The sequence below is a fragment of the Leuresthes tenuis genome, unplaced genomic scaffold (assembly GCF_036924035.1).
Source record: "Leuresthes tenuis unplaced genomic scaffold, fLeuTen1.0.hap1 SCAF_18, whole genome shotgun sequence".
Lineage (NCBI taxonomy): Eukaryota > Metazoa > Chordata > Actinopteri > Atheriniformes > Atherinopsidae > Leuresthes > Leuresthes tenuis.
In genome coordinates this window covers 2,971,922-2,999,576 of record NW_027325372.1, presented here as the reverse complement: position 1 = coordinate 2,999,576, position 27,655 = coordinate 2,971,922, and the positions used below count along the sequence as shown (strand labels likewise).

General features: G+C 41.5%; 3 protein-coding genes across 3 annotated transcripts in view; 1 reads left to right on the top strand and 2 right to left on the bottom strand.

Moving 5' to 3' along the window:
- The window catches only part of LOC140275544 (tripartite motif-containing protein 16-like), a 292,422-nt gene that overhangs the window by 224,845 nt on the left and 39,922 nt on the right, over positions 1-27,655 (top strand). The window lies entirely within an intron of this gene.
- On the bottom strand, positions 65-18,873 carry lypla2 (lysophospholipase 2). Its single transcript, XM_072371068.1, has 10 exons — positions 18,816-18,873; positions 10,311-10,403; positions 8,136-8,167; positions 6,121-6,186; positions 5,944-5,991; positions 5,743-5,813; positions 2,816-2,889; positions 2,645-2,746; positions 2,400-2,570; positions 65-1,891 (listed from the first exon to the last, which is right to left on the bottom strand). Exons 2-10 carry the CDS (start codon positions 10,386-10,388, stop codon positions 1,841-1,843), a joined length of 693 nt encoding a protein of 230 aa, XP_072227169.1. The 5' UTR covers positions 10,389-10,403; positions 18,816-18,873; the 3' UTR covers positions 65-1,840.
- pithd1 (PITH (C-terminal proteasome-interacting domain of thioredoxin-like) domain containing 1) lies at positions 20,664-26,407 on the bottom strand. The gene is made up of 6 exons (XM_072370758.1): positions 26,077-26,407; positions 24,607-24,650; positions 24,187-24,264; positions 23,539-23,643; positions 22,511-22,619; positions 20,664-21,033 (listed from the first exon to the last, which is right to left on the bottom strand). The coding sequence occupies exons 1-6, from the start codon at positions 26,272-26,274 to the stop codon at positions 20,932-20,934; spliced, it is 636 nt and encodes a 211-aa protein (XP_072226859.1). The 5' UTR covers positions 26,275-26,407; the 3' UTR covers positions 20,664-20,931.

Genomic DNA, 27,655 nt, shown 5'->3' with positions numbered 1-27,655 from the left:
ACAAAGAGGTCACAAACATGCAGGCTGGACAGCTTCAAAAGAAAAGCACAGAGCAGCAAAAGCATTGATTGATTAGTTTTCATTTATTTCAGTTTAACTTGTTCATGTGATTCAAGGTAAGTTAACAGATTCACTTAAGAAAAGAAATAGCAAGGGGCTCCAACAGGGGTGCATTTTCCAGTAAAAAGAGCCTTTGTTGTTAGACCCGGACAGGCTGCAGTGTGTGGAATGGATGAGATGGTGGGAAACCAGAAGAGTCAGGCTCTGTGGGTCAGCTGCAGTCAGACCGGATGGTTCCTCCGTAGCTCAGACAGCAGCGCAGATAAAACTGTGTTCTGTTAATGTCCCTAAAGCCTGCGTCAGAGATGCTGCAGTCGCATTAACAGACTCACACAGCAGCGGCGGGTCTCATTCAGCATCTGATCTGCTTTTCAGGCCGTCTGATTCATGGCACTGTCCAAACCTTCCTCCTCCGTGGTTTTCTTTATCCGTAACACCTGCACCACCCAAAATCTGAACGCTTTCAGTTGCTCGTTACGTTATTCGGTTCTTTCTTCTCATCTTTGGGAGAAAACTCTTCCTGAATGTTAGCCACAATGTTTAGTGTCGCTGCTGTAAAAGCAATAAAACCTGCGACCACCAACTCACTCTGTTACATTTCCAACTGCTACGTCTTAAAGCCCTTAAACGCCGAGCCTCTGCCTCTCATCTTCTTCTGTGCTTCGTCTACAATGTCGGACTTTTTCCAGCTGATTCAGCTTGTTGTAACCAGATAACCCGATTTTACCCATTTCGTGTGGATTTTTATCTTCTTTTTGTCTTCTTAGAGCTCCAACAACAAAGGTCTCACTCGTCACGGTTTTAAATCATCATAAGTAGACACTGCTTTGCTTACATTTCTTTACAATTCAAACCTTTCTGGTTTCCTTTGTTTTTTTGCACCTCAGACCACTGAGCCTTTCTGTGCTGGAGAGTCATGCCCTGATGCTACGTCCTGCCTGGCGGCCGGACACAGACAACACAATATGAGATCCAGCTGGTTATTGACTGCAGTTTGGTGTATAAGAGCCTTTAAAAACCACAGCATGCTTGAGATAAGCAGCATGGCGACGGGCTTAAAAGCAAAAACCAGTGGGGTTTGCTCACTGAAGTGGAGCATCCAGGTTAACGAAATCTTGACTTTCCAGATCAAATAGAGTGCATCGTTGTGCACGAATGGTAAAAATTCCCTTTTGTACGTTTATGTGACTGATTTACTTTAACTTTAAGGTTTCTCCCGCCGTCAGCCTTTAACGCCGCGTTTCTGACGTCTGAAAAAAGTCCTAAACTCTCTCTGGACATTAGAGGTCAGATTTTAAACAATGCAGATGTGTCAACGAACAACTGGAGGAAGGAAGTGGAAATGATAAGGAAGCCAGATCCAGTATGACTGCGCTCTAAGCAGATAGAACAGTGGCAAACAGCACCGAGGGGGCGGCTCACTGTTGGTTTTCCAGTAACTGACAGCGATGGCAGAGGGAAGCATGGCAGTTAAAAGAAGCTGATGAAAAAGAAGCAAAATGAGGTCAAAGGGAAAAAGAAAAACTGAACTAAAGCAACAGATTGAGGATTTAAATAAAAAAAGGGGGGGAATGTAATGTGTAAGTTGGTGTTTCTCCCTCCGAAGGCTAAGACTCGTGTAAGTGTTGTTGGGCTGGATCAAATCGTTACTATCAAATGTGTAAAAGTGCGTGTTGATGAAGGGGGGGGGTGGTGTCATGGCTGTTTCCTGTGGGAGAATGGCAGATCAGGGGCGGAGGTCAGTGTCTCGAGGGGGGGTCACAGTGGGGATGACGTGAGGTCAGATCCGGGGCAAATACTTCTCAATAAATTCCTTTACATCTTCCAGCTCCTGCAAGAAAGCAGAAGAAATCAGACATTAAAAAAGCCTTAAAAAAGGTAAAAACCCACAGTCATCACATTGCCCTTTTATCAGCGAGAATACACCTGAATTTCAATGTTTCAATCTAAAAGTCATTAAAAATACAGCTTAACAGCTGTGAGGCGTCATGGTTAGAAAGTGGAGCCGATGTTGCCATAGTAACAGTTACTTTGTAACGCAGAATGCTCGAGTGGATGCGAATGTGTTGTTGCCGGGGTTACGGGACGTTTTCTTATGCCGGTATGTGTTGAGCTGTCATTAAAAGTAAATATAAACGGATCGAGCCGACCCTCGATCATTCCACATGAGGAGGAGCAGGAATCGTGGCTTGGAATTAAAGGAATCGGTCCTAAACTCGGGCAAATGGTTTTTATTTCACACGTAACCCGGTTTGGATGTAATCAGGAGGTGCAAAATGGCGATTTCAAATTAAAACAGCTGTGTAATTTGCTGCAGACCAACAATAAAGCAGCAGTACCTGAGGACAGGAGCTGTGAACGAGCCCTGGGTAGGTTTTGAAGGTGACCATCTGAGGGTTGACTATGGTTTTGAGTTTTTCTGCCGTCATGGCACCAAACAGCACGGGGATCATGGGGTCCATCTCGCCGTGGCACTGCATGATCGGGATGTTCCTGCTGACGCTTGATGCCTGAGAGAAAAACACAGTGTATGTTCACTTCTGTTTTTTATTTATTTATTTGTGAAGTAAAACTGTGGCAGTACCTCAGGGAAAGTCCTGTGAAGAGGCATCCAACAGCTGAGGGCCACAACACCAGCCAGCTGATGCTGGCAGGTCAGGGAGGTGTACAGGGACAAGGCCCCACCCTGAGGAGGAACAGGTCATTAACAAGCATTATCTTAGAAACTGTCATATAAATGGGACTGCTGCCTCACCTGAGAGAAGCCGCCGAGGATTATACGGTGTGGGGGGATCCCATTTTTGACCTCGTGTTCGATTATGGCCCTAACTGGAGAAAAACAAGTAAAACGGCGTTACAGAGAGCTGCTGATGTGCTACGATGCTTCCTCCTGTCACACTTTGAATTAATCCATTTGGTTTAAAATTAGCCTGTGGGGAGATTGTTAAAAACAACAAAGAATTGGAAATGTAATTTATTTATACAGCTCTTTACAACAATCCATTTCGGTGTGTCAAAGTGCTTCAGAGCAGATAATAAATAAAGAAAAGAATAAGTAAAAAACTATAAAATAACAGTAAAAACAATAAAATACAGCAAAACTGAATAAGATCAGATAAAAGTGTCACCATACTAGTGGGTATTAAAAAGAAAGATATATTTAGAGTGAAAGTCTTTTTTTCTGCCTACACGAAGGAAAACTTAAAGTTGTTACAGGATGTAAGAAGCGAGGTTTGATAAACCAACACAGTTTTTCTGAAGCACTTGATGCTTTTAAATCTTCAGAATCAGGACTTTACCGTTTATTGCTCAAATCAGCTGTTAAAATCAAAAAGTGTGACAGCATCGGGCCTTTGTTGCATCAAATATTTAACCTGATATTCACAGAAATAAATCATTTGGAGGGAATAAATCAATAAATTCGATGTTATTTACGTAAGTAAATACAGGAGTAACAAAAAAACAAAGAGGGAAATTAAAAATATTACCATTAAAAGAATAATATGATTGAAAACTGAGCAGCAGAGTAAATAAAAAGCAACTATAACGAAAGCTTAAACAAATCCAACTTAAAATTAAAGCAGAAAAACTGATTTATTTCACTTTTCTATTTAATCATTTTTGCATTAATCTTTTAAATTTTTATTTTCATGGCCTTTATAATCTTACATGTATCTATTTAGCCATTTATATATATTTTGAATTATGGCAGTGTTAGCCACCCATAGAAGAGGGCAGTATGCCCTGATTGGTCGGCTCCAGAGGCCTGATCGGGCTCCACCAATTACTCTGCATCAGATCTGCTGAAATTCAAAATTTGTGGAAAAGCTTTTCATTCAGGTGATGTTTAGTGCATCAAAGTTTATCCTAAAACATTATAACTGATTTTAATAGAATTGTACATAATTTTCCTCCTGGAAAAACTTTCTTTGAGCTTAAAAAGCTTAGAACTAATTTTGAACACCTAAAGACCAGTTAGTACTGGCGGATGAACGGCTAACTAAGCCTCCCTAAAACAGACTTCATGAGTTGATCCTTGTGACATATTTGCTTTCTGTTGGAAGTCACCAGCAGAGCGCAGCAGATAGCGCAGGAATATTGAATGTTGAATCCCTTACAAGCATTCAACATTTATCTGCAGCACGCCAGTCTGCGGAAGCTTCAAAGTAATCAATAAAAGTATCTGTCAAACTCTGTTGTAATTTTGATAGAAAACATGTGCTAATAAAGGCTATTTAAACAACATTTTATGTACTGTAAAAACACAAATCAGGCCACAATAAAACGACCAATCAGAGCAGACTGCCCTGTCGTTCAGTTTCAATCTTATTTCAACTGGAATATTTTTAATTTCCCTCTTTATTTATTTGTTATTCCTCTGTTTCACAACTAAAACATGAATATGTCGGTGTAAATAAGCTTATATTTGGTTATTCTGACAGTCCCACGAATCTCACATTATTCATTAAAGGACTGTCAGAAAAACTCCTTTTTTACTGCTTCTGGATGTGACAAATGAGGCGATTTTAACCATCTTTTTAAAAGAAAATATGCTTTTCAAACCCACTGAATAGTTTTGGAGTCCCGCTCAGTTTACACCATAAAACATGTTGATTAATGTTAAGCAATAAAGCAAGTTAAAGGGACATATTCCTTCCTGTTCCTGGGAGCAGTACTCGCTCCTTAAATTGACCCCGCCTCCTCGGCTAAGCCCCGCCCACTCACAGCCACCCTGCTGGGCGGATGAAGCCAGCTTCTGGTGGAAATGTTCTGCTGTCAGCTGTACTGAGGAGCATGCATCTTCCATCCAGCAGCAGCCTCAGAGGATATAAGAGCCCAGTGGATAAACTATATCTGAGGCTAATGTTCCAGCAGAGTTAGCTACAGACTGTGAATGTGCAGCGAACACTTTTCATCCCACAGTTTTAACAACTTGGTCCAGTTCAACGCTGGACTGAAGGAACTGAGCCACAAAGAGGATCAGTTCCAACTCTCAGAGCCTGAACTTCAGAGCAGGGAAATGGAAGCATCTGAGAAATAACTCCTCATGGTTTATTTATTTATTGATTTATTTCTTCTATTAGCAGCAGCTAACGCTAACAGCTTAGCTAATGAGGATGACGTACACCAACTTCTGAGGAGTTACTGCTGTTCCTTTCTGAAAGATGAACATTATTGTTCCCACATTACTTTGTTAGCTGAAGCTTTCTAGTTGAACGGTTCCGTTCTGTAACTCAGACAACCTGCAGCTGTGTTTAAGGTGTGTTTCCAACACACCACCGGTCCTCTCCTCACTCTCGCCGCTACATTGAACGCCGTGTACCGCTCTCAGTGTGCTAACGTTACATTATTGGCATGTTTCTTATAAAGATGTAGGTCTCCAAGTACAATTGTTTAATGAGGTTAATATACAGTAATTGACGGTACACATGCATTACTACGAGTTACGCTGTGCACATCTCCGGCTTGGTCCATTTCTGTTGATGAGAAAGCACTGTTTGCTAGCATCTGCTGCTAACTTACAGCTAACTGCTAAACTGTTTCCCTCTGGGATCAATAGAGGAACTATCTATATCAAGTAGTAGCTGCTGACCTCACAAAAAGGTTGAGCTCTTGCTAAGTCTCCACCCCAAAAACAGACTGTTTTGACCAAAGCCTAACATCTAAAACTGTTGAACTCACTGTTTTCTGCTGCCTTCTTGATTCCAGATTCGTCCTCTTGGTCGTCGGGGCTGAGCCCCATGAGGTCAAACCTGCAACATGCAGCGTAAAGATAATCAATAGACACAATTGCAGTATTGTCAAAAGCCTAATGTGGTTTCGGGGAAACAATGGCACCCAGTGTTGAGCTGAAAGGCCACGTCTTTCATCACACCAACTCACCAGGCAGGCATCACCATTTTCATGTTGAGAGTGACCGGGATTTTAGGCCTGCAGAGGAAGAGGCGGTTTATTCATTTAAAGTGGATAAACTACAGCCTTCGTAAACCCTTACGAATATGTGCTTGATTACAGTTTTGTAAGAATAAGAGAAAACGGAGGAGAAAAACAACAACTTACGCGTGGGGGCAGATTAACTTGACGTAAGGCAGCTGGATCCCCGACAGAGTGTTTGCCCAGCTGTGCCTGACAGAAAACAGAAAACAGCTCTTTGTTACTCTGAGGCAATGCATGTTGAAAGGGAATAAATAAGGTATGTTTCTGATCTCCGTTCCATCGGAGCATCTGTTAAAACCAGATGGCATCACGCTCATTAAACAAATCACGTTTTCAGTGGTGCCAAATAAAACACACAGGAACGTGGGGCCTCAATTACCACGTTTGGAAAGGTCAGTGAACGCATCGTGGGCAAATACAACGAGAGTCACAGGCAGGATTTTAAAAATATACAATATTTAACTTCTCTGCCAACATTAATTAACAAATTCATCAGATTCACCTTTAAAGTATGTAAGTGTATAGAAGGTCTGGTGGAAAATGGAAAAATAATAAAATCAGCTCAATACGAGCTGAAAAATGGCTTTCTGACTTAGTTTCTGTGGCCAAAAATTAAAGAAAAGTGAGATGATTGTGGCTAAAAACAGCAGCTTCACATCAGACAGTGAGACGGGTTCAGAGACATTGGTACAGATATTGAGATATTGATCACACATATATCCATTGCCATTCATCTGAATCAACTGTTTGATGCTGAGTGAGTAATTAAGTGGGGGATGGGTCCATAGCAGAATTTCCCCGTAAATAAAAACATGAGTGACAGAAAATGGGTTTTTCGTTCCTAAGCACTGCAACCAGGGGAAGATTTTAATGTCAAAGATTTAAAATAATTCAACACAAGATGATGAGTTTTTACAGTGTTTAGTCCCTATTTTCTCATAGCATAAACAGGAGGGAAATGTTAGAAAGATTATGGAGTTATACTATGAGAAAAGCGTCAAGAATAAAGGTTTTTGTGATGGGGGGGGGGGGGGGGAGCTTCCTCCTACTTTTTGGTTCTCATAACACTGTGTAGCAAGCAAAATTGTTTTTGACTGTCTTAAAATCGTTTTCCCATAACATTGAATGGCTCGTAATGTTAGTTTCCCATAATATTGTGTGGCCAGTAAACATAAATAATATAAATAGCAACAGCACCATTTTGTGAGTCAGACCACTCTGAGCAGCTTCCTGACAGGTTGTGCGGACTAAATGTTTTGTGTTAATCGTATCCAGCGACTCGGAGCCTAATTTTGAGAGAGTTTTTCTGACAGCTGCCAACCAACCAATGGCAAAGCAGCAAGAAATAATGTGATTATGACCGTTAACTTTTAAAAATAAATATGGCCACAAAATGAAAAGAAGCCTCATTTAGTTTCTTTTCGTTTAGCGCTCTGACCTTCTTGGTGACCTTTTTTCCGTGTCTTGTATTTTTAACACTGCTTCTCTATGGCGACTGAACCCTGTTTTACCTTCTATTTAACCTCTATGTGAACTGTATAAGAGGGCAAGTGTTGGGCATCAGAGTTTGATTTAGTTTACAGTGTAGTTGACAATCTGGAAACTTTTTGAATCGTCTGAACCACTGTTGGCAGTTTCGTTTGAACAAACCAGGATTGAGTTCCTGTAGCTTTAAAAGCAACGTTCACAGCTGTCCTGCCGCTCCACCTCTGGACATTTATTTGTATTTATTAGAGCTAAAGCAGTTAACTCTTATTGAATCAAGTGATTACTCCGGGACTATTTTTTACTCCAGAAACAAGGTCATGAATGTCCTTATGAAACGTAAAATCTCAGTGGGAGAGATGAGATGAAAACTCATTTTTCCATCAAACAGAAGCCAAATATCAGATGGTGTAAAAGCACAAGCAACTGTAATATATATACATTTAAAAAAGGCCACAACGGGTGTTTTTCAATGTGAATCTGGAACTGTGAGATGGAGAAATAACAGATTACGACTGGCAGCTCAGTAAAATAACTTTCTGTTGGACAGCCACAGGAGACCATCAAAGAACATTTACATGACATGAATACACTGAAATAAAGACAACAAAGTGACATTAAAAACAGGTCCAGTGACGACCAAACTTACTCACCCTGTATCTCCTAACCCATGAAGGAAGATCACCTGCAGCACAGTTAAAAACAGCAGATTAATGACCAAAACAACCCTTCAGGTCCACATGTTGCTGTCTGATAACAGCAGAAATAATATCACCAGAAGGGCTTCGGGCTGCGATCTCCCGGCGGTCGGTGCAGCATGTTCGATTCCCCCCGACTCTGCAGAGGTGACGTAAAAACGACTGATCTGGGAGGCGATCTGCCTTCTGTAAGCAGGGTGGTTGGCGCTCACTTGTTCCCAAACGAAGAAAAATCAGGTGCCAATCTTTTACTCCTGCCAAAGTAAGCGTCCACTGCCAGTTTTCACCCACTCCCCCGCAGAGAAACCATGAAAGGGAGTGATGGTCATCTAGAAAGCTGGTAAACGACGGCTCGCTGGCCAGAGACATGAAAACACTTTTTCCTCCACGTTGTTTGGAGACAGGCGGCTTTGATTCTGAGGTTTTTGCAGGTTTACGCAGCACAACGTGTTCTGCTACTTGTTCCATCCGCAGCAACAGGACAGAAACGCCAAATCTTTGCTTATTTTTGGTCTTTTTAGTCAGATTAATCTTTCTGGGTTTACTGTTACTCCACATTTATTTTCTCATTCCACATTTGTGAATTTCTACAAAAGCAAAAACTTGTTTAAAATTCAATATTCGTGTTTTAATCTAATTTCTTTGTATTGAAGTGAATGTATTGATTAAGTCTGTATCTAAAACTGTGTTTCACGAAGAGGCTCTTTCTGATCCTTAGTGGCCATAAACACCTAATTAACCCCTTAACTTAACCTTAAAGTTGCCGGATTCACTTCAGAAATACATCAGATTTAACAATAAGCAAAGTGAGTCACAGTTTATGGAGGCTGAGATCGAAACAGAACGAGTAGCGTTAAACAACGAGTGTTTTAGGGTAAAAGTCCTAAAAAGTCATGCATGAAAGGGTGTGAAAAGTCTTAATACTATTAAATGACTAAATGACAGTATTTAGCCCAGCATATCATTACAGTAGTTTGTTAGCCAGTAAATGAGCAGCTTATTTACATTCCTTACTTTGCAAAATGTGTGTAAATTCCAGTGGAGTCTCCTGTCTTACTGCCTGGGCATAGGGACAGTTTTAGGAAATATCTCCCGAGGCTTTAAACTAACAGGTATTTTAACCAAAGCCTGTCTCAAACATCTCAATAAGTGTCACAGTCTATGATATTTCTGTCTCTCGGTTCACTTTTTGCTTTTTTATTCCCTTGCTTCATGTTTTATTTAGTAGTTTCCCCCCCTTTTGTATTCAGTCCTGTTTACTTCCTTGTCACACCTGTTTTTTTTGTTGCTAATCGCCTCACTTGCCGCTCATTTTGCCATCATTCCCTTCATAAATATTCTCCTTGGTTTTCAGTGTTCGTTGGTTGTCTTCCAACGTCGTTTGTTTGTCTTTGCTTTGGTGTCAGTCAGTTTGTCGGCTCCCCCGTTGTTCGTTTTCTCCTTACTGGTTGCTCTTGTCCAGCCGTGGCAGCGCTTTTGTTCTATTCTATTAAAATCCACTTAGTCTGATGTCTGCATTTGGGTCCTTTCATGAATCCCGTGACAATAAGACCTCAGGAAACTGTGCCAAATTGTTCATAAAAAAGCACAATATGCCAAGTTTCTTGTTGATTTAAGATTAAGAAACAAATTCTCTGTCGAATAATCTTGAACTGCAGCAAAAATTCAACGTCCTTCTCTCACAAAGATGATAAAGACAGAGAAGGAGTCGGGTAACTTACTCAATCTCAGTTTAACTTAATACTATTTGACTTTATTCTATCCCAAGAAGAATCTGGGGCAGGTGCTTAGAGATTTGCCTTTTCCACCAGGCCACACAGAGCACCACAAGGACTCTGCTTCAAACTAAGTCAGCACAAAAAAATTCAACATCCAGTCACCTGATCATAAAAATGTCAACGATCGGGACATTTTTAACAAAGCACGAACAAAACTGTTTGTTAGATATTCTACATCCATCATTTCTTTAATATCAACACCTGCAGCGGCGTGGTTGTTTGATCGATTTCAACGTGGAAACATCTGGAGCTGGAGGCTCATCCTCAGCAGCTCTGTTCCTCAAAGATGCTCCGACTACAACAATCAACAGACATCTGAGGTAAAAGAGGTGGTTTCTGTGGTTAAACTCACCGCCGCGGTCTCCTTCTCGGTTCCGGACATCGTCACAGCTTCGGCGAGCAGCGGCACAGACATGTTGTTGCCACACATACACTGTGAGAGGTGCTGCGGTCAGGAGAAACGACAGAGAAAACACGTTTTAAGGCTTGTTTTTAGATTCAGCTGCAGGCAGATTACACCTCTGCAGAGTTTAGTTCATGGTGTTTCAGATTCACAAATCAAACAAACTGCTTTGCTGCTAATGAAGTGGAGTCACTGCAACACATCTGATTAAACTGGTTTAATCAGATTGAATTAAAACCAAATGAGAAGCTAATTTTTTAAAGTGCTTTCACTCGAGCTGCTGTTAGTCTGCATCTCTGATTGTTTTAAACTGAGTTTGATGTTTCAGGCTGTGAATTATGACGGCTGCTGAAGTAATTCATAGTTGAAAGTTTTCCTGTGGGTGTGTTTGGTAAATCTAAAAATCCTTAAAGCCAGATGAGGCAGTAAAGCGTCAGTACATGTGGCTAAAGGTGGAACTTGTGCGTTCATAATGTAGATATTTACATCTATTTCTATCAAATTCTGTTGGATTAAACCTGCACCCAATAATTACTTAATTTCTATATATATAAAAAACTGAGTGAACCCTCCATTCATTACATTTCCTTTCATATATCTAACAGAAAAGTACCAAGACCCTGTTTGGAGCTTTATATGAAAACTCACTGCAGCCTTTAACTGAAATATATTAGATTAGCTGCCATATTAGCGCTGGAAGGCTAAATTAGAAGATTGGATTATCTTCTATTTTAGTACATCTTTACAAACAAGACACTGATGTAGTTAAATGTCAAACTGGGTAAGAAGCAGTTTTAAGTGTCAACATCACAGTTTGGGATCTGAAAAGTTGATTTTACAAATGAAGAATGTTCTGCATAAATCTAAATGATTCGCTTCCTGATTACCCTTGATGGAAGGCCGAATTGTACTTCTAATCTACTGATTGAATCGCGTAAATATTACTGAACCTCAAATCTGAACGTTTGACAAAGAAAAAGTGAGATTACAACAGATGTAACAAAGAAGAGAAGCCGCCTAAAACAATAAATAGCAAAGAATCGTCTGTAAAAAGCTCAGAAAACACCGGCACTGGACAATTTCATTATTATACGGCCCCTCAAAGCAGAAGGTTTTCCACTTTGACTGTTTTCCACAGCAGAGTAAAGCTAAAGCACCAACAACAGCACCAACAAGACTAAGAGTAGCCCACACTGCTCCACATTAGGGTGTCACAGCATGTGCGAAACATATCGCAAAGACAGCTTTATTTGCGTTAAATGGAACACAAAAACTTGTATGTTTGAGAGAGACGAACAAGAAAAACGAGTGAAAAACAACTCGTGGCCAAAAAGAAAAACAACACGTCTGTTCATTGCAAATATTCTGGTCAGAGATCAGAGAGTTGTGGCAAATCTCCATGACGATATGACGAGTATGAAGAAAAAAATCCAGCGTTTGCAAAAGCAAAACTGCCAACGTTAAGTGAAGTAGCAGCAACAGTCCAGCAGGAAGTCGAACCCCTTAAAAACAATCCAGACCGAAGATGCCATGTTCCTTCATGGAATTATTGGGCGATAAATCAGTTTTTGAGACTATTTCAAATTAGCTGTTGAGGACAATTCCTTTTTATGAAAATCACATTTTTCCCCCTGCTGATACTCTCCTTCAAAAGAACCTGGTAGAAAGAGATCAGGGATGTGTTCGCACTGCATTTCACTAAAAAGATACCATGAAAATACGGTGAAAAACTTTATTCACATGCTGAAAACTTTAGACGTCTGGGTTTCTCTGTTAAAGCTGCTGCCCCCCCGACCCCCGGATAAACGGTAGATGATGGATGGATGAAAACTTTAGATCTCAGGTATTTAGTCGAAGTTTCCTTGCCCCACCTGCACATCTGCACAGATCGTGAGAAAGCTGGACAGAGTGTATTTTTACAACAGACTCGTTTGAAGTCTCACAGCTTAAAGTGAAGCATGTTTTAAGATATATCCTTAAAATCAATAAACTAGCTCCCTGATAGTTGGGATACTGTTTGTAGCTTGTGGATAAACACATATTGTGGCAAAGTTATATTTTCATTGTTGTTTACAGCGGCAGGGTCGGCCATCTTGTTTTACCGGCATGTTTGAAAGGTTGGGTTTCGTTGCACTTTAAATTGACGTAAACTCCCGGAAGGGACGATCATTTCTGTGATTTGTAGTATAAAAAAACGATTAACATCCATTAAAAATCGTAAATCGAGTAAAACAGACCTTTTTAGGCCTCATTGCCCAGCCTGACAAACATTGAATACTTACTAAGTTTGGTGCAGTCACAGGACAGAGTTTCAAGGTGTTTTCCTCGCGGAGGATTTTAAACCGAAAACACGATGTCTGGCGTTAGCTCGCTGCGATCTGCATGAAGACAGACAAGTGTGTGTTACCACGGGCAACAGCGCCACCCAACTTGTGGCCACATCTGGCCATCGGTACGTGTCTAAATATCTGTGGGAATATGTTTCTGATCCTTTCTATATGCTACTCACTATCTGTGGTTTACGTTTGCAGTAGAAGACATTAACAGCCCAACCATCTCATTCCTGATGACAGCAGTCCATAATAATAATAATAACGCTCCTCCTCTGACTGGAAATGGTGCTCTGTGCCCATTAGTGATTCAGCACCAGCCCATCTGTCCGCTGCACCAAGAGCTCGAGTCATTCATCCTCCCTGAAAACCTTTGGAAAGTCTCTCAGCATCTGAACAACTGGAACCTCTGGACACTTCAGATAAGCTGCATCACTGGAGGACAATCAATCTGTTCTGCCTTTAGGTTTAATATTTATCCAACCTTTTCCCGCCAGGCTGCACATTTTGTCCTCCGAGCAAACAGACCACTTGATTGTCTCGTGGTCACATTCCCAACAGTTCATCAAATACATCCGTTACTGCATTAATCTGAAAAGTACTCGACAAGTTTTGCGTTTTCAGTGTCGATAAAAGCTTTTCAGGCCTGGGATACTGAAGCCTGAACACATCTTTATATAATATAAGAATCAATAAAAGGCCACGTCCTCTCTTGTGATATAAATGAGCCTGAAAAGTGTTTCAAGACTGATAAAATTAAAGTTTATGTGGTTTTGAGTTGGGAAATGTGGACATAAATAATGATAATGTCCAAACAGTCACTTTTTGAAATAATTGCTCTATGCAGTTTCACTGAGGAATGACCTCAAAAATCCAATTTCACTCGGGTTTTACTGACAATTCATTTTCTTTTCGACCGACTTCACCGATTGGTCAGTAACTGGCTTAACTCTCAGGCCCATTACAACCAAATGTTTCTCATCAATTGAAATAAAGAGATTTCTTTTTCAGAAATGTCTAAAATTCGATTTTAAAGTCTCGTCTTTTCTGAACCACGTCTCCTCGGCATGGATTCCAACTCTGAAAAGAGCAGAGCTTGTATGGATTGACAGGATTTTTGCAGGAACCTGCATGTAGTTCAGGACTGAATACTTTTCTGACAGCAGTGAACGCATCATGGCAGCCGTTCAACCCCAGAAGGGAACAACAAAGCTGGACATACCTCACAAACACACACACACCTCGTGACTGCTGGGCCTCAAACAGCATTCATGAGCAGCGTAATGTGTTCCTGACAGGCAGGTTTATATAGTCAGCAAGTGGTTGGACTCATTAACTAAATTAAACTCGCCTGCTGTACTCAATAAATTGACCGCAGCCGGCTGTGAGTCAACTGCTGATAACAAGCATGAGATCAGGCGGCTGTTTTACAGTAAACTCCGGCTGTAAAAGCCCTCGCTTGTTCATGGCCTTTGGCTTTTCGGATGATGTGGAACAGGACGAGGTAAGACGGGGAAATCAGACGGAATCAGAGGTTAATGTGTAATCCTTTAGCAGGATTACACACCGCCGGTGTTAAAATTCCACGGCTGCTACGGCCGAACGCGGCTGTTTCACAGGTGGCAGATTATTATCAGAAGGTCATGTCCAGCCTCAAAATACCTAAAAGTGGGCTGTAAATGTGTGATTTAAGAGTCCAAAATACAGACAAAAGCTCAGAGTCCTGACCCCTGATAAATGAGTAATAGCTGAATAATAAAAGGCCAAAGATCAGGAAATAGTCTGTTTCGACACTGGCTAAAATCAAAGGAAACGTCCCCATGTGGGATATTTTTACGACTGTAAAGAAACAAAAGAAAATCTATTATTTATGGGTTTTAAACTCTTGGCTTGTGATGCCTCATTAGTTTTGTCTGTAAAGCACTTTTTAAAACAGGAGATATGTAACATTTATGCCTTCACCTGTCTGTTAAAGCAGCAGCTTTCAGTCATTAGTCACTTTCCCGTTAATGTTTCTCAGGCTGAGTGCATCTGTGCACAGATAACTGCCCGTTACATCATGTGAGCTGCATCAGACAAGTCCTCACACCTTCTTCACCAATGGACCGGACCACCACAACATTCAGGGTAAAACGTAGCTGAAAACATCCTCATTTCACCATAAGAACGGTCCATCCGCTGTATCGGACCAGAATTCCACCGTCGGTGCATCACGAACCGATATATAAGCAGACGAAGAGCAGAAGCTTCAGTTACAGCCCAAACTGTTTCTGTTTCTTGGCTCAGATGCTGAGAAAAAATTACTTTTTATAGCTAATTATCATAATCATCATTTGGAGAACACTATGATTTATTAAAATAATCTGTCAAATTCCCCCAAACAGCTGATCATATGTCAGATGAACCCTAAGTGGCTGTAATTATACTTTAGGAGGTGCGACCTTGTCGGATTGGACCAACGGGGTCATTCACACACGATGCAAAGATGGTGAGTTGGCACCAGATTAATTAAATGGCTTCTGTTAGATTCAGCTCCAAATGTCTCACTTGGTTTCTTTTCAATAAGTGTATGTAGCTTCCAGATAGAATATTTTGTGTTGTGCATCTTTTAATTATAATCAGCAGATAATAAAAACAAACTCTGCTACAGGTGCTTTAAAGTGAAAGACCAAAGCACTTTAAAACCAAGAAAACTCCCTCAACCCGTGTCCAAAATCATTCAGATGTGCAGCACAAGATTCATATCACCTAATTCTGACACATTTGAAACAAAAGTAGCTCAGCTGGCCTCTGAAAGAGAACAGACCGAGTCTGAAATACTGCGGCTGAAGGTCGGCAGCGCTAATGCAGAAGTGAAAGAAAGGCAAAGAGGAACAGATGATTAAAGAAAGATAAAAGAGATGGAGGAGTGCTGCAGATACAAGTAGGACAAGCTCTAAAGACACGACAGCACATGAAAGGAGCCGATTAATCCCTTTTACACCTGCTTTTCTCCTTCTTACAGCGGTTATTGTTCAGAGGAATCACCGTTACCAGCAGGGTCTGCTCACAGCAGCACTGCATGAGGTTTTCCTGCACACTGTAACAAACAATGAATCAAGGCTTCTGGAGGAGGCAGGGAGATAAAAATAGTGTCACGTTGTGAGCTAAATCACCTACTGCAACATAGGTTGGGTCTTACTTCTGTTTAATACCTGCTGCAGTTTGCATTTGCATGAATATTCTGTCAACTTCTTCAGCAAAAGTGCTAAATGTTTGCAGCTACAAGCCACAGCTGGATTTATGGTTATTTGGCTTTTTTAATGGCCTCAAAAGAGCAATTAAAGATAAACAGTTAAGCTGTAGACGGATGAGATGCATGTGGCTGATTCAGGAAGTATAAAAATCTGGAATGAGAGTGATTAGTCCATCAATCCTTTGAGTTATGGATTCATTGTTACATTTTAAAGAGCCCAAAGCCCAAGATAACATTCTGAAATTGCTTATTTTATTGAAGCAACGATGGACAGAAAAATGACATTCAGTACTGTACCAAAGGTCCTGATCAATCCTTGTTGTCTGTATATTTTCCTTCTAAACAGCCAGACTTTGTTTAATCTTTTAAAGTGGTTTTGGTCAATGGTTCCTCAGCCTTCTGAAGGTCTTTTCAGAGGTCACTCATTTTCAGAGTTCAATGTGTTTTTTCTTTGTTTAGCCACTTAACTCTGACCTATGAACCATTCAAGCAGAAAAAAGGCTCCTAACTCAAGGGATGAACCAGTGTTGTGTCGACACAGAACAGAGAACTTAGCAAAGAAGCCATTTTAAACTGGATCTTTAGGCACTTTGTTACCAGCAGCCTGTCACAGAGACACATCATTTGTTCCCATTTCTTTAGCTGCATCCACGAAAAACAGCAAAGAAAACACAGTTTGACAGACAGAAAATAGGATTTCTGCAGCAACAAGGTGATTCCCAAAGAGCTATTAGCTGAAAACTTGGCATATCTCAGCATGGTGTGCAGTGTGTCCTTAAAACATTTGAGGAAACTGGACAAGTGGAGGACAAAAGAAGAAGTGTCAGGCCTAAAAAACTATCTACAGCAGATGAACAGGATCTGAAAGTGATGTCCTTAAGAAAGAGGAAAAAATCCAGCTGTGACCTGACAGGACCTGAGAGATGCATCTGGACCTTCAGCTGATCCATCTACTGTTGGCCCAAGCCTCATCAGAAATGGTCTCCATGGAAGGGTGGCTGTCAAGAAGCCATTCTTAAGGAAGGGAAACAGGGAGAAAAGGCTGAGCTGTGCCAAATGACACAAGAAGTGGACTGAAAATCAGTGGCAACAGGTCTTATGGAGGGATGAATCCTCCCCAGAGCCCGGACCTCAACATTATTGAAGCAGTGTGGGATCATCTGACAGAGAACGGAACAAAAGGCAGCCCACATCCAAAGAAGAGCTTTGGGATGTCCTTCAAGAAGCCTGGAGAACTATTCCTGAAGACTCCTTAAAGAAATGACAGAAAGCTCGTCTCAGAGGGTTCAGGCTGTGTTGGAGAATAAAGGAGCTCAGACCAGATATTCACTTTTAAGCTGTGTTTCAGCCTTATTTACATTAAAAACCTAAATTTCTGCTTGAGGAAGACCTTCTGTGAATAACATGTTAGCGAAATTACAAAACATTAAGTTTCTGACAATCAATTAACAGATTAACCTGCAAAGCTGTTAAACTCTAATTCATCTCAATCCCTCAATAGTGGAAAAAAAGCCAGCTATTTCCTGGTTTTAGCCTCTAAATCGCAATAATGTGCTGCTTTTTAGTGCTTCATATGCCTGAAATACAGAAGTCACAAGTTAGTTGAGGTCTGGATTTGTGTCTCCTGTATAGTCACTAAATTATATGGTCATTACTGGTAGTGTTACTGTACTGACTCAGAGCGGGAGGTTAAATTACAGTGATTTTGCTAAAGATGCTGTAAAACTATCCTGCATTTAGATGTTTCTTGATGTCAAAGCGTAAGTAGGTTCCTAATCAACATGAAAGCACCAACAGAAATGTTTTCCATTGATGTCACATGGCTGACTTAATGTTAAGTCAATAATACAGCTTGAAAACAGAGGAAAAAGACAGAAAATCCCGCGTGTTTCAGAGCACATCACGAGTCTCTATCCTGCGTGACTTAAATTACATTTAAGAGAAACGCAAAGCAGTGGAGTGCTGCAGTCAGTGCGGCTTAAACACATAAAAAAAACACCAGGCTGCCGCACTCAGATCGCTGCTCTGTGGCCTCGGACAGAGCTATAGAGTATATACTGTTGTTTCATTAATTGTTGTTGACGAGCAATTGAGTTCAACGGAGCTCGGTGCCTAGAGTGGAACTATTGGCATCTCCATAACCCGGAAGTGTCGGCCGCCATTTTTTACAACGAGAGTCAATGGGAGTGTCGTAACTCTGTATATACTCTATAGCTCTGGCCTCGGATGGCTGGCAAACAACAGGATAATATGCGGCACTGAGTGACAGGCAGCCCCCCCCCCCCCCCCCATCTAACAAACACTGTCCGGCTTTAGAGGCAGTGGGCGGGCGGCAGCTTTAACTGCCGCCGATGGACGTTAAAAATCCCAGTTAATGTCAATGTCTCAAACAGGCAAACTTAAACCATGATTTTCATCTTTATTTTAATAATAAGCAAGTAAGGCAGAGGACGCTGGTGGTGCGGATGTCGAGGAGGAAGGAGACAATGAATGGTTGAAGCTTAGCTACGATACTCGGCGATTGTGATGGCATTCATCGGTACAAAGCCTCTGCTGGCCCAAAAACACACACCAACCGATTCCAAAACCCCACACTCGGCTTTAATCCCGCTTTAGCTGCCCCCACACACATCTACACGATAACTAGTGGCAGAAAGGGAAGCTGCAAGCTAACGTCGTACACACATCAACTGTATTGTCCTCTGCCGGTGTCTCTCTTCGTCAACCTCGCGCGACCGTTACGATTAAAATTTTTAATGAAAATACCTGCCGTTTTTTAGAGGACCCGTTAAACGCTAAAATACCTCGATGAAGTTCAGTTTGGACCGGAATAAAAATGTTTAAAATTAAATTCTCGGTCCGATTGCTAATACAAATTCATGGACTCACCACTTGCTGTCCCAGTTCACGACGGGGCGGAACTTCCGCTACTCACCGCACACAAGCAGGGGGCGGAGTTAAGAGGTGGGACGTCATTGCATAGCAACGCTCCGCCCCTACTCTCGATAAAGATTATTTCAGGATTCATTGTGTTTTACATAGTATTCAAACCATCTCTGAGCCCAATAATGGAGTAATTATTCTGTAGTTTCTTCTTACTATCGGCTGGAAACAAACTCTATGACGCAAAAAACTGAAATTAATTCAATATTATTTATTTAATCCCCAAAGGGAAATCATATTGTGGCAGTATTAATTACTATTAAAGATGTGGTATTGTTATAGGTGGTAAAATAGAAGAAAAAACTAATTCAGCAGAAAAACATGTAGCAGAGAGGAAGGTGTCCGAGAAATCTCCAGAGGTCTCCATCAGTGGGTTGAGGTGTTTTGTATCTTAGCAACAATTTAGCTGATGATGTCACACACAGCCTCAGCAGTTAACACAGGTGAACTCTCTCAGCAGACAACACGGACAGAAACTCACAGCCAACAGTTCAACATCTGGGGAACAGAGAACCATTATTCCACCATCTGTTGTTAACCAGCTCTGTAATCCTCCTCCTTTACTGTTAGCGCTCTGTCTGCAGTCTCTGTCTGCCCGGATAATCTTAAAGCTGAGCAGAGAGCTGTTGGAGTTGTTCCTGCAGCCAGGTCTTGGTTGATAAAAATAACATTTATTTCCTAATATTGCTGCTGCACCCTCGTCTGGGGTCCAAGTTTGTCCATTTCATCTGTGGGTGATGTCACATTTCCCATGATGATTAGGGGAAGAAAACCTTTCAAATTCACCCTCTTTGCTCTCCATTTTGTTCCTGCTCTGCATCCTAGACGTCTCCTGTTCAACTTGCCTCGACTTGGGGTCTTATTCCAGGCTTTTGAAAGCTCATTCAGCTGCTTCCACATGGAAACAACTTTTCTGTTGTCGTGTTTATGTATCATAACAGATATAGAAAATTGCAAGAGTAAACAGTCACCCACATTTCCCTTCTAACCTCTGATTGAGTTATCTTTAGTGATATTTCCACTTTCTTCAGCAGAAGTGAACTGGTTGCCACAGAAATGTTTGGAAAACTTTACTTAAAGTAATTCAGGGTTCAAAGATGAACCAAATTCTTTAAATTCTTTTTAAAGTATCACATTTTAAGAGAAGATTAAGGATGTTTGATGTCTTTCCTTGGAACAGACGCCATGTTCTGTACTTTTATAGCGGTATTATTGAGCAATGTTTCCATGATTTACTGAGACGGCAGCAGAGCTCAGGAGGTTAAATTGCCATGAAAACTGTTGGAGGACAATAATATGTTATTGAAACAAAAAATGTGAACTTGACAAAAGTGATGAAATGCTGCGTAACGAGGTTACAGCAAATAAAAAAGGACTCAAAAGCTTTTTCCAAGTGAATATGTGGTGTTCTTGTAGAGATCAGAGGTTTTTCATATCATAAAGAAGCAGCGACCACCCAGGTTAAAAGATAAAGCAGCAACTACCTCATCGCTGATAAAACCAAGAAGACAAGGCTGCTGAAAGCGTGAAAACTCAGGAGAGCGCAGTCACAAAATCATCCACCAGGGGGCAGAAAACATCCACCAGGCGGCAGAAAACCAAGAAGGCCGTTTTTGTTTTAATTTCTTTTATTAAAGCATTGAAAATGGCTTCAGATCAGTGTGTGGAAGCAAAAAAATCAACCTGCTCCAGATCCATAATGTTTCACACCTGCAATTGTTACTGATGTGTGATATTAGTCCAGAGCTCTGACATGGAAACCAAGGCGTTAAATTAAAAAAAGCGACACCTTCCTCTTATTCAACAGCAAACTTCATCTGAGCGTCAAAAGTTTCATGCGTTTATTATGAAATGTTTTGCCAGCATTAAGCCTTCACACTTTATTGCCATGGAAACAGAGACACAGCTTGGCTCCTGAAGCCCACCGCTCGTCACATTTCAGAGCTCCTTCCGAGTCGAGCTCGAACCTCGCCGCCTGCTCGCAGCGCTGAACTCATCTTTGACCTTCTGACAGCCAGCAGACGCCACTGAAATCTCTCCTCTTCCTCCTCCTCATCAGCCTTCAGGAAATGAAGTTGGTTTGTGGGATTATGCTCTCCACTTTGTGATCTGCAGGATTTGCTGATGCCTCGTAGTTACAGATGGTCACTTCATGTCTGTGAGCCTTAAAAAGACAGCGTTGGCTGTTAAAATCATAGTTTACAACTGAAACTGAAAAAAGGAAGGAATTACAGCAGCTTTAATACATGCACCAGGCTTAAAATAGTTTTTTTTAAATCAGGATAGATGGCTTCCAACTAAATATAGATGTTTATAATGGGAATGCTCCAGGCTGAAATGAACAGTACTCGTCCTTTAAAGGTGACATATTCTGTAAAAATCCTTCTTCCTGTTCCTGGGAGATAGTGTCTACAGTAAATAAACTGTGCTGCAGGGGGTCGTGTGGATGAAGTGGTCCCAGTAGAGTGCCTGTGTAGAAATCCCTCCGTTAGCTCTCCTATAGCTGCAAGTAGCCACATAACAGCAGCTATGAGCTAACAGAGCTATAGCACACGTTCATTCATTCATTCTTCTTAAAGTATTGGTGAAATAAAGACAGATAATGCCTTATTTAGAGGCTGCATCGTCTAAGCCCTGTTCTCTCCGTTATATGGATCTGGAGGAATCTAAATATCTTCCGAAGGATGCCGACATTAACGTTACATTATCGGCATGTTTCTGATAAAGATCTGCAGGTACAATTGTTTAATGAGGTTAATATACAGCAATTAACGGTACACATGCATTACTACGAGTTACGCTGTGCACATCTCCGGCTTGGTCCATTACTGTGGACGAGAAAGCATCGTTTGCTAGCATCTGCTGCTAATTTACAGCTACATGCTGAACTATAGAGTAACTATCGGTATCTATATATAGAGCTGGAGAGCCACTGTGCTTAAACCAACAGGTGTTTGGATCAAAACCTGTCTCATACATCCTTATCAGACCTCAGAAAATTGTTTTGAATTGTGTAAAAAAGAAAAAAAACAGAATATTTCTGTTCATTGAGCTCCTCTGGCTGCCCTTAGCCGCCCGCATCAGATCCAAGTCCCTGATGTTAGCTACAAAGAGCTTAATGGAACGGCTCCATCTACTTGGATGCTCCTGCAAAGGCTTCTGTCCCAACTGGGTCCCTCCGTTGGTCCCAGGATTGTCGTCTAGCAGCTCCTACACCACGCCTAAGACAATCCAAACTCTGTTCATGTGTCGTCCCACGATGGTGGAATGACCTACCGAGCGCTACCAGAACAGGGGCGTCCCTGTCTATCTTCAAGAAGCTCCTGAAAACCCAGCTCTTCAGAGAGCATCTCCTATCCCAGCACTTACCTTGTACTTCCCTCCCCCCTCTATCTCTGCACTTTATCTTTCTGCACTTCCTTCTATGCCTGCACCCTATCTCTACTCTGTCCCCTCTGACAGAGTCGGACTCCTGGGTTCCTTCTATGTAGCTTATTGTTAGCTTTTTATAAAGCTGTTATATCTTCATTTGTAAGTCGCTTTGGATAAAAGCGTCTGATAAATACAGAAACAAATTTCGCCTTTAAAAATGTTCAGGTGGAGGCAGCAGGCTGATATTGTTTAACATGACTCAGACCAACCTCTGAATACTCTCCTCTGAGACCGATGTAGTACACCCGGGTGTTCTCCGCTCCAAAGTTCTTCGAGATGTGGATGGAGAGGTGCTGAACATTGGAAAAACGAGCGATCCTGCACATGATGACAGAACAGGGGAAACGGCTCAGGAGGGAACATTAATGCACCTGAAATCGAGCTATAAAACAGAGAAGCATGACATTTACTTTGAGTTAGTGCGAGTTAAGGGAGGAGCTGCTCTCATCTCCGGAGAGACGAGGGTGAGATCTGATAGAAGATGAGTTCCACCATCACAGAACCACTAATGAGAACAGTCTGGGCTGAGACTGCCTCGTTTGGTGGGAATATCAGAACGAGCCGAGGTTCCTGAGAGGAGCACAGAGGTCCAGAAGGAGCATCGACCTTCATTAGAGTTTAAATCTGTCGGGTTTCCCTGTGCATGCTGGGAGATCTGCTTTAAGAGCGTTTTCTGACGTTTCTTTAGACACAGCAGCAAAACAGATGCAGCTGCAGGTGCTGCACCTCTTTAAATATTCGCATCAGTCAGAATTAAAACAGACTCCAGAATAAATTAGGTTTGTTTAAGCCAGTAAATAATATATTAAATATTGGGAAAAATGGCTTCATTCAAAGGAAAAGATCTATGAGGGTTTCCCTCAACGAGTCACTGCAGGTGATGTTTTTTGTCTTATCTGGAACTATATGGGGCAATAAATAGTTTTTATTGGTTTGAAATGAAGGAGAAGCAGGAGTTGGTGTCATGATGGGTCAGATTTTCAGATCCAACATGATTAGAGATCATCACATCCAGGTTTCTAACAAACAACACTGAAACCACGTGGTGAGAATGATGGGTTAAGATGACCTAACTGAGCACATCCATGAGTCTGAAACAGAAAAAGAAAGAAACGCATCTGCGAGCAGATTAAATTTCAAGCTTCTTCATGTGCTCTGAGGTTCCTCTTCAAACTGAATGTTTCTGAAAGTCAGCAAAAGTGAAAAAAGTGAGGTTAAAAGAGCTTTGTGGTCTTACTTTGTCGGGTACTCCAGCTCAGCCGCGGGGTCTTTGTTGAGTCTGAACGCCTGTTCCGGTTCTCTGCCGGTGTCGTCAAACGACATCTGAGGGATGTTCTTGTAGCTGGAAAAAGAGAAAAGTCACTTTCAGCACTGAGGTGAATTCTTTGGGGTCACCTGACTCTGAAAATGTGGAATTAAACGAGCTTCCTCAGATTAGCAGGAAACAGTCGCATCACAGCGGCTTTAATCAGCTTTTTGCACCTTTTACCAACTCCCTTTAAAACACTGGGAAACAACGTTTGAAGCTGCGGATCAGGATTAAAATGTCAGGCGTTTAATTCGTTCCTCTGAGGTCACGTTGCCATGCCAACGTCTAAACCTTCCACTCTGAAGACCAAACAAAATGTTCATCTTTTCCCATTAAACAGATTCACAGACTTAAAACTGAATCCATCTTTTCACTGCCTGGATTCGAGGTGTTTTGAGAAGTTTATAAAAAGAAAACGCGACTTCTTTCTGAATCTGCCGCCTGAACAGCAGCTCTTCAACATTTTCGATGCGTTTTCCAGCTGATCAAACTGTCCGCAGCCGACTCTTTGCTATGAACCGTGAGCTCTAGGTTTTCTCCGCTGGATTAGGACCGTAAGCTGAGACAAACACTCACAGTCGAATCTCGGCTGGGTGGGAGTCGCCATCCTCTCCGGAGATGATGACGCCTTTCAGCTTCACGCTGCCGGTAAAACTGAAAGAGAAGAGACGCAGGAAGTTTGGTTTTACTCGGAGAGAACGCCACGTCTGCGACAGACGAGACGGAGGAAGCCGTCATGGCCGACGACCGTGAGATTTCCTGATTCAGTCACCATGGTGATGATTTAAACTTAAAGTTACTTTCTGTACAAAGAAACAGCTTTTATGGTTCGTCTCATTCAACCTTCATCCCCAGCACAGAGTTAGGCTCTAAATAAACAGGAGATGCTAAACAGCTCGTCCCAGTTTGTGAAAATACTGGGAAATAAATGTTTTTTACTGAAGAAATAACACCTAATCAATCAAACACAATATTTGTGATGGTTTCAGGACTTACGGGATGTTGAACAGCAGCTCTTCATCTGCGTCACTCTCGACAAACTACGAAGAGAAAAACAAGACGCTGTTACATGATTTCTTTCTCATTCTTTTCTTTCTCAGATTTCTGCGTTTGATCAGCTGAGTCGTCGTGTTCTTAGACAGTTTTTACTTGAAACATCTTCTCTGAGCAGACTATGCTTTTCAGTTGGTTTTCAGACTCTCTGGGGCATCATAAGACACCTGGGAGCACCGTGGGATGATGGGAAACACCTGACATCCCAGCTTTCTATCAGGTTTCTATCATTCAAACTTGTTTAGAGGGCAGGTTGAGGCAGGATGGAGCCTGAACTCAAACTACAGCCATCTGGAGGGAGCCGCTGCTCCTCCACATAGAAAGGAGTCAGCTGGGGTGGTTCCTCTGGGTCGGATGCCTCCTGGTCGCCTCCCTTTGGACGCTTTACAGGCAGGTCCAACTGGGAGGAGGCAGAACTCTCTGGAGGGGTCATGTGTCCCATCTGGCCTGGGAACACCTCGGGACCCCCCAGGAGGAGCTGCAGAGTGTTGCTGGGGAGACGGAGGTCTGGGTTTCCCTCTGAACCTGACTGCCTCCATCCTGACCTTGGATAAGTGGAGGATGATGGATGGATGGATGATAATCACATAAAACAAGATACTCTTCAAATGCATCTTTTAGTCTTGAAATGTCTTTTCTCAGTCACAAACATGAAATTAATGCTTTGTGATAAAGAACATTTCAGAAGCTTCAGAATCAGTCAAGAAGCTGCTGGATCAGATGTTTGTTTAGGGTAATTTGTTTCACTCTGTGGTCTCTTGTTGTGTCTCATTTCATATCTTACTCTGTACTTTACATCTTATCAAGCATGTAATCCTGGTCACTTTTTCTGTTCTGTGCATCTTTGCGCTCATCTTGCATGTGTTTTTTATCGTTTTGGGTCTAATTTTTCATCCCATTTAGCTTCTGCTGGGTTGTTTTGCTGTTTCATCCGTCTGATCATTGTGGGTGTCTTTTCCTTCTGTCTGTAGTCACTTTATATTGATTGTCCCATTTTGCATCCCGTTTCTGTTCCCACTGCTCGTTTTGTGATTAATTCCTCCTCAGATCCTTTGGATCCAAATGTCTCAAAATATCTCTGTGATGTTTTGTGTGCTTTTTGCTCATTTGTGATAATTTTGTGCAACCTTTTGCCAGATAATATCATCTTAAAGGTCGTTTTTCGTCTGTTTTATTTGTTGCAGGCACTGCAGGGGCCTCCCAACCCTAGGCCCCTGCGTCAGTGACCAATCCTCCCGTTCAGAAATCAATAATGATCAATTGATCAGTAAAACATTGCAGAACCTGAGAGGTTTAGTTTGACTGAAACTTCCGCCTCACTTTGTTAGGACACCTGCAGGGAACCACAGTGTGTTTGTTCAGCGGGGCACAAACGGAATAAGTGCCCGGGGACAGGCTCCCCGCGGCGGTTACCTTGTCTCGCTCGTTCCGCTGATCCCACGGTTTGAACACCAGCTTTCCGTCTCCGTCTCTGCTCTCGTTCAGACACTGCAGCTTCTCCAGGTCGATCCGCTGATACAGTCCGTATTCCAGGCCCCTCTCCGCGGGCTCGTGCTCACCCTCGCAGCTGTGACCGTGGCCGTGGCCGTGACCGTGACCGTGTCCGGACATCGTGGGTTCAGAAAAAGAAATGAAGCTCGCGTCGGAAAAAGGACGTTTAACAAAGTGAGAAAGAATCAGCAAGTTTCGCTTCGCAGCGTGAAACGATCTGACTCCTGCGTCAAGTGACGCGGAATTATGACGCATTTCCTGTGAGAGATTTTCAAAATAAATCCAGTTACTTTTATCAGGGCAAGAAGTTAATTTGCTTTTAGTCAAGCTCTTAGGATTCTTCTTTCTATTGAAATTATTTTTCGTTTCTTTCTCTTTCATTATTCTTTCTTCCATTTTTCTTTCTTCTTTATTTTCCAACAGTTTGTTTCTTTATTCTTTAGTTGTCTCTTTTTTTTCTTAATTTATTTCCATATATTTCATCAAATATATTCTGGGAAATAAAAACTGCTGCAATATCATTTAAATCACCTCAAATAGACTCTTAACTTGACTAAAAAAGATGAGATCAGAATGTTTTGCTACAGCAGCAAATATAGAGCACAGTGCAACAGAAAAATAAGAGAGAAGAAGAACAAATTGTAGTAAAGTGAACTAAAAGCAAAATATAAACAATGTATATTTAAAAACGACTTCTTACAAAATAATAAGAACAAAAATATGTACAATTTGTGCAAATGGACTAAATTTGTCTACATATTAAATATTTTCTGAACACACGAATATCGGAACATGTTTACAGTTAAACTGACATCAGTTATTAAAAGTTGGATTTTCATGATGTTGCGGAAAATTTGTTTTTAGAGGCGAATTATCTTATAAATGCTATCTTTGACTTAATAAAAGTTCCTGGACTCATTTTTGTCAGAGGTTTAAGTTTCATGTAAATATTAATATCTTTAACATTTTAAAGGAGCTTCCACAAAGTGGGGGTTTGCTTGAGGGCCGCCATTTTATTTCATAGAGAAAACATGCGTCACAGGAAGTGTTTGTAACATTGTTGCCACTTTTTGTCTGACCGGAGCGAAACACGCGTGATCTGCTCTCTGATTGGCTCGCGTCTCTTGCCGTCAATCGTCTATAGTGTCGCAAACTGTTTACAAACACACAGGTTGAAAATGCTTAATTTAATTGTTATTCAAGGTCAAAATATTTCATCGTAATTAAAAGATAAAATGCTTAATTTAACCCAGATTTTGTACATAATTATGACACAAGTAGTTTGTTCATTTGAAGATGATTGAGGCTTTGAAAATAACTCTTCTTCCCATTAAAACGATTACCTGAAGGTGTCCCAGTACAGATTAAACAGCACCAGCATGACTAAGATGTGTTGTGATGAAAGTTGGATAAATTGTGTAATGCTAATGCTAGTACTGGGGTGTGAAAGGTGTAAAGTCTAAATTTCTCTCATTGTAGAATTACAACAAATCCGTGGGTT